Source organism: Microtus ochrogaster, chromosome 18, assembly GCF_000317375.1.
Source record: "Microtus ochrogaster isolate Prairie Vole_2 chromosome 18, MicOch1.0, whole genome shotgun sequence".
Classification (NCBI taxonomy): domain Eukaryota; kingdom Metazoa; phylum Chordata; class Mammalia; order Rodentia; family Cricetidae; genus Microtus; species Microtus ochrogaster.
The window spans coordinates 33,923,971-33,931,018 of record NC_022020.1 but is presented as its reverse complement, the minus strand read 5'-3'; the positions used below and the strand labels follow the sequence as shown (position 1 = coordinate 33,931,018).

Sequence of the window (7,048 nt, the reverse complement as noted above, 5' to 3'; positions counted from 1 at the left end):
TGTATGCTTCAGATATGTTGGGGCAAAACTTGGGTGAAAGGGCAGGTGTTGCTGCCTCATTTCAAAGGCTGTTTTGTTTTTGTTTTAGAAAACTTTTAGGGTTCTGGCTACAGTTTGGTGGTGAAAGGCATGATGATCATCACCCAAAAAGCCCTGGGTGCACTTGGCACCATGAAAACCAAATTGAAAATGAAAAATTGCTTTTATACTATAATTTTTTCTCTATATTTTAAGACAGCAGGAGGCATTGTTACTCTTATCCTTAGAGAACATAGGCAAGAAAATCATGTGATGTGTTCCTCTAACAGTAATTTCAGTAATCCAGTACATGATTTTGATTCACTTTTTAAAATGGTGCTTGAAATTGAGACTAATGCTTTCAAAAACTAGCATTTTTCTAATTTTTTTATGTAGTAATTTGCTGTAGATGCTTTACAGTTTGTTCAGTGAGAATGCTGATCATGAAATGCCTTTTCAGACGCTTTGCATGCATACTTCGGGATCTGCGGCCTGTCACTAATGGAGGAGAGTGGAATCTGTAAGGTTCATCCTGCTCTGAATGTAAGCACACGAACTTCTGAGCGCCTTCAAGATCTTCATCAAAGCTGGAAGACCAAGGACTCTAAAGAGTGTTCAGAGAATGTCCATATTTCTACTTGACTGACCCTGGGTCGTGGGTTTGTAGCATAATTGTAGCTCAAGGTTAAAAGCCATGTGTAACCAAGTGTGCTCTTTTTTAAGGAGTAGTCTTAAGTCAAAGCTTGTACTGCTAACACTGCAGGATTGGTCTTGATCCAGTAACCACTGTACTGGATGTCAAGACCTCCGCAGGACTCTGTTGTGGCTCTTAAGTGTTTATACCGTGTTTCTGAGAAGTTTCTTGGGGGAGATCTGCTATATGTATGTATGTGTGTTATCTTCTTAAAACCCTTCAGTACAAGTTCTGGCTTACAATGGACATAATTCTTCAAGTTTACACTTCATATGGCATTGATAATCTTAAGGTGAGCATTTAGTGATCACTTAAAAATGTCTACTGCTGATGGTAAGAAATTTGCTTTATCCAATTAAGTATCTGGATTATTCTTTAAAAATCGATGCTCTTATAATTTTCTTCAAGAATAACATATTTTGTGTTATTCTTAAGATGTGCCAACTAGATTTGTGTAACCTAAACTGATGAAATTAAAAGTTCATAGTAAGGAAAAATGAGCTTAACTAATACTATAGTTTTCTACAAGAGAGTACTACAACTGAGGGAGAAGTGATTGAACTGTGAAATTATGAATGAGAAGCTTCTGTGTTGTGTGTCTTTATTAGAGGTTTCTTGGATGAGTACCTGTTCTGTTTTGTTTTAATCCCAAATCACTGGCTACTTTTTGTCCGGGGCAAGGGAGGAGATAATCTTGGCTATTTAGAAACAAAGACATTCGGTGTTCTATTCTTCTGAAGTTCATGATACTGTAAATTATACTTGTACAGTTCTTTTTAGTTGCTTGGCTGTTTTATTTTCTTTTTGTTTTTCCTCAGTATTTTATAGCCACTATAGTTAGCTGCTTTATCTTTCATTTACCAGGTTGAGCATCTTTAATCCAAAATTCAATATCTGGCCAGGTATAGTGAGGCATATGCCTTTAACTCAGCACTCAGGAGGTAGAGGCAGGCAGAACTCTGTGAGTTCAAGGGCAGCTAGAACTACATAGTGAGACCTTGTCCATCCGCTCCCCCCCCAAAAAAAAACAGCAACAAAAATAATAAAAATCCATTATCTGAAATGGTCCAGAATCTAAGTTTTTTTTACTGTCAGTATGACACAGTTGGAAAATTCCAGCACTTCATGCAGCAGGTCTCAGATGAATTTCAGGGACACAGTAAATAGTGTGTAAAGCTGTTTGAAACTACTGATTAAAAGGTATGAAATAAATGCATTCCTTGTTCAGGTGCGGGTCCCATCTGCAAGGTAAAGTGTATATGTAAATGATCCGAAATCTGAACACAGAATCTAAAATCTGAAGCATTACTTTTAGTTCCATGCGTTCTGGATAGTGAGACTCAGCCTGGAAATGATTTTCTAATGTTTTTAAGTTTGATAAATCTTTAACTACAAACAGAACCATGGAAGTATACATAATCGTTTCTATTTTTCTATTTTTGACTAAGTGGGAAGAAAATATATCCATCTAGAGGGGATAAACTATGGTTTTACTTATTCATTGTCTTATCTTAATTCTGTGAACTAACAACCAAAAGAAGTTGGTGTAAAATTCTTTGTTAGCAATCAACTTGTCATTAAATCACATCCATGACTTGGTGACAAGAGGGAAATTTCTTTCTTTTTTTTTTTAAAGCTTTATTTATTATGTATACAACATTCTTCCTCCATGTATGCCCGCAAGCTAGAGGAGGGCGCCAGATCTCAGTACAGATGGCTGTGAGCCACCATGTGGTTGCTGGGAATTGAACTCAGGTCCTCTGGAAAAGCAGCCAGTGCTCTTAACCTCTGAGCCATCTTTCCAGCCCCACAAGAGGGAAATTTCTTCACTAGAGGAAATGGATGTGTTGGTCTTGTTCATAATAAAAGTTATATCATTAATCTACAGACATCATTGTAAAAGCTAAATTATTAGTGTTACTGGGTAGATAATAACATCTTCATTATTAACTAAAGAGACATTTCCTAAATAATATTTCAAAAGGGAAACCTGGCATATGATTAAAAATAATACAGAACTTATTGGCATGTTTAGTTTTAGAGTTGAGTTTGCAAAGTCCAGTAAAGCAGTTTTGGGAGTCTAGCTCATGGCCCTGACTCCCTGGCTTTGATCCTTGGCCCCAAAACTAACAAACCAACCGAATCCTCTTTATAAATCAGTCTTTCAGTGGTGGAGAGAAAAGCTTTACCAACAAACGTTACCATCCCATGGGTTGTTCCAGTTGTTTCTGTGTAAATCCAAGCAAATAACAACAATCCTGTCTCAAACTGAGTCATCTCTTAGACATTAAGAACTGAAACAGCGATATGGAAATGCTCTAGGTGTGTAGCAGAAGCCAATGCTTTTCTTGAGTTGCTGTCAGTTATTAATAAGTAGAAGATTTATAACATAAAAGTAATTTATATTTTCAAACTCCTTGAGTAATTTATTGGCAAAGGAATATTAATGGCAGAATAATTTTACTATACTCTAAGAGCCTAGGTTCCACGTGATACTTTATGGACCAGTGAATGTTTGTGTTTCATAGAAACATATCAACCAAAAAATGTTGAGTTGTTTTGAAGTACGGAAAAACTATTTCTAGCTTTCCCTAAATAGTTGTATCTAAGAAAATATTTATTAATAAAGTAAATTCTAAGCACTGTTTTACATAGAACCTGTTCTCTAGCAGAAGTGACAGTAAGAGGAGAAACATGAAGTGAAGATGTGCAGCACCCTTCCCTCCCAGCCGGCCTCCTCCATTTCCTTAGTGTACTTTCGAAGAGTAATAGCAAGAAACATTTATTTATCACCTACAGTTTTAGGTTTGACCTGTAATACTTGTTTTTATTAGACTTTTAAATAGGTATTTATAAGTAATAAAGTTCAAATATAAATTTTGCTGACAGTGGTGATAATTTGAAGTGTCAGACCTGATAGTATTTGATAAACAGAGTGATGGAGGTTGTCTGAAGCAGGGTGACTTGAGGTTTATACCACATATCTGCCCGTGAACTGCATGATCTTAGAGCCAATTTTCCCTGTTGGTAAAATGAAGTAAACAGTAGAATAATTTCACTAGGCAGATCAGGATTAAATGAGATAGTATATTAAAAGCACTTTTTCTAATTATAGTTTCATATGACCATAAAAGTGTTTTTAAAAATTTCTTATACAAGAGAAATCTTAACAGGGTTTAAACTGAAGGAAGATGCTGCCAAGAGAGTAGCTTTTTAACTTTCCCAATAAGTAACAGAAGGAATATCAAGTATAGCCCCAGTCATTGCAAAACTAGGTGACAGGTAGTACCAGCCTGAGCCTCAGCATACAAGTGAAAGAACAAATGTGACCTGTGTGGTTTTGGCCAGCGTAGTTTCACCTCTACAGAGGATCGAGGAGGAAAGCAGCCTGGTTCTGAAGCCCTGCAAATCGGAGAACTGTGGTATTGCCATGTTCTCACTGCAGAGGGCAGTGGGCAATCTGAAAATGAAGGCTGAAACCCGACAGAGCTGTGCAGAATCCTGCCAGTGATCTGGTGAGTGCGGGACAGTGGAAGGTATGTTGGTCATAGTAAATAGGACAACCTGGCCTGATCTGTGTACTGTTTGAAGTTAGGGAAAGCACAGCACTGGGAAGAAACTAGTAGAATTAGAATCCAAACTGGACAGGCTAGGCATGAGACATAAAGGAGAGAGAGCTAAAATAAGTATTGGGAGGAAACACCCGTAGACACAGATGCATAAATATAGGCATGTTCAATCACTTAAATCACAGGAAAAGGAAGGGTACTGAAAAGATAGAGCCACTTTGGAGCCACTTTCTAGAGCAACTCTTCTTTCTCAACAACAGTTTAACCTAAAGAAAAAAAACAGGTGAGCATTCAGTTCCCAGAATTAGAGTGAACCAGACCAAGGCCCATGAAACCTAACACTAGGCCATGAGAGCATATAGTGTTTGCAATGACACACATTGTCTCAGAACTGGAGCAAGGAAGAGAGCGGAGAAATATGTATAGCTCAATAAAAACAATTAAAAAAGAATTGGAGCACGGAGCAAAACGAAACCAAGCGGAGGAAGGAGGCAAAACAATAATGCAAAAGCCAGTTAGTCTTAAGTCAGGAAATGCAAAGTCTTTTTTGGCATGGTCGAAATCCTCAGGGAATTTAAGACACAGAGGAGGAGCAAGCAGGAAAACATAAGTGACAAAGGGAAGGGCCACTAAACACAACTGATTGCCAGTTGTCTTAGGATTCTCACACAAATTCAAAGGAAGTTTTTAGAGAAAAATGCAAATTGATAAAATTCAATGCAGAGAATAGAGCTACCATAGGAAAATGCAAACAAAAGATCATTGTACAATCTTGTAAGACTGAAGAATCTCAATATTGCTTTAATAATTCCAGAGGCTAGAAGAAGGATGGATCTTGAACCTCAAATTGCTCCATAAAAGGAAAATTTTCTCATGTTTACCTTGTAAAGTTGATAAAATGACATAAATTTAAAAACACAACAAAAATTATGGCAAAAAAGCAAATTCTGGGCCATTCAGGCTTACTAGTATCTCCACAGACTGGGGCAATAGCTCTTTTGGTGGTGTTTGCCACTCAGTCACAAAGACCTGAGCTTGATCCCCAGCACCCAAGGTAAAAGCCAAGCTTGATATTGCGCACTTGTTCCCAGCGCTGAGAAAGCAGAAACAGGCAGATGCTGGAACCTGTCGGCTAGCCAGCCCAGCCTAATCGATGAGCCCCAAATCCCCCAACAACCCTTCCTAGAAATAAGGTGAGGCAGGGGAGCTCTTTCAGTTGGTAGAGGCTCTTGCTACACAAGCCTGACAACCAAATTAGATTTCCTAGAATCCGTGTAAAGGTGGAAAGAGAAAACCAGCTCCACAGAGTTGTCCTATGGCCTCGTGCACGTCATGACATGTATACCCAAAAACACTAATAATAATACATCTTAAAACCTTATGTGACAAGCTGAAGAGAACTGAGGTTGACCTCAGGCCTCCACACACCTACAAACACAAACTTAACTATCAGTACAAATTACTCAGTGATTTGTTAGGCCCACAACCCAGAAGCACTTGAAAGAGGGAATAAAATCATGCCTCAATTGAGTTCGTATTAGAAATGAAGGATAATTCAGCTTTCGAAAAGCTTAATAAGGTGTTAAAGAAAAGACATTTGATTTAGAAACTGATAAATAATTCCCTAACATTGCACCTCTACCCTGGAGGCAAGCATCCTACTGTTGAATCCAAAGAGCCTTTCTGATGAAGCCAGAACAAGACTCTGCTTGCTGTGTCCTTTACTCCTTAATACCACACGAGAACTTGTAGCCAAGGAAGATTAGAGCACAGATGTCAGTCAGGAAGAGATCAGACTTGGCAAACAGGATCATCTACTTGAAAAACCCCCAAGGAATTTTTTGAGTTACCAAACCGTAAGAGAACCTAAGTAGCTGTGGTCGTTAGCGTGCAGGCAGCGCGAGGATTGCGTTTTCACAGTTCCACAAGGTGGAGCCCAGTGTTGTCAGAAATTACCTTCTTCCAGCCAGGTCTGCTGTTGTGAGCTTTCCATAAGTGCGACTGTATGGTGTACACTGTGTCTTACTTGGCTTCTTTGCCCTAGAAGAGAACACAAGGGCTTTCTGGTGCTGATTACATAGGTGCATTCATTTTATGAATATTTACCAAGCTGTACCATCAATCATGCTTTGTGCACTGTTCTGTGTATGTAAATACAACTCAATAAAAATGTTTAGTTAAAAAAAGACTACATAACTATATCTGCATAAACCCAAGCCGTTTGGACGACACACCTCTAGATCTCTGTCTGTGATTACTGAACCAGAGAGGCTCACGTGTGAACTCAATCAGACTTGTTTAAAACACCTCCATGAGAAAATCCTGCTTTGGAAAAAGAAAACTCTTGGAAGACAACAGACTCGAACAAGTGTGTGCCTTACTGTTAATAGGAAGACAGCATCAAAACAGTTTTCTTGTGTTAGTTTGTAAATTTAATGCCACTGACATAAATACTATGCTGGTTGAATGAGAGAACGTATTAGGCTACCCATTAAAACTGAGAAAGTGAGAAGAAGCCAGCCCTGCCAGACACACTGTAATTGAATATGTGCGTGCTTTGCTCAGGCAGGTCCAAGTCTACACATTTCTATTAAGCGCAGAAATAGATGCTGTGCTTTGAGGATCTTCCGGTGTATTTGTAAGTCATAGGAGAAAAGACTGTTTATGATACGTTCATACAGTGTGACACTCATACAGGTGTTAAGACACACAATGATGTTCTTGATATATTGCTAAGTGAACCAAAAGTTTGGTATTAAAAAATAGT

At 38.4% G+C, this 7,048-nt stretch overlaps 1 protein-coding gene across 1 annotated transcript in view; it reads left to right on the top strand.

Annotated features, from left to right (window-relative positions):
• Positions 1 to 6,468, top strand: part of Pggt1b (protein geranylgeranyltransferase type I subunit beta) — a 39,603-nt gene extending 33,135 nt beyond the window's left edge. Inside the window, exon 9 of the mRNA XM_005356070.2 lies at positions 479 to 6,468. Within this exon, the coding sequence (XP_005356127.1) occupies positions 479 to 660 (182 nt within the window). The 3' untranslated portion in view covers positions 661 to 6,468. The remainder of the gene's footprint in view (positions 1 to 478) is intronic.
• Positions 6,469 to 7,048: the final 580 nt, after the last annotated feature.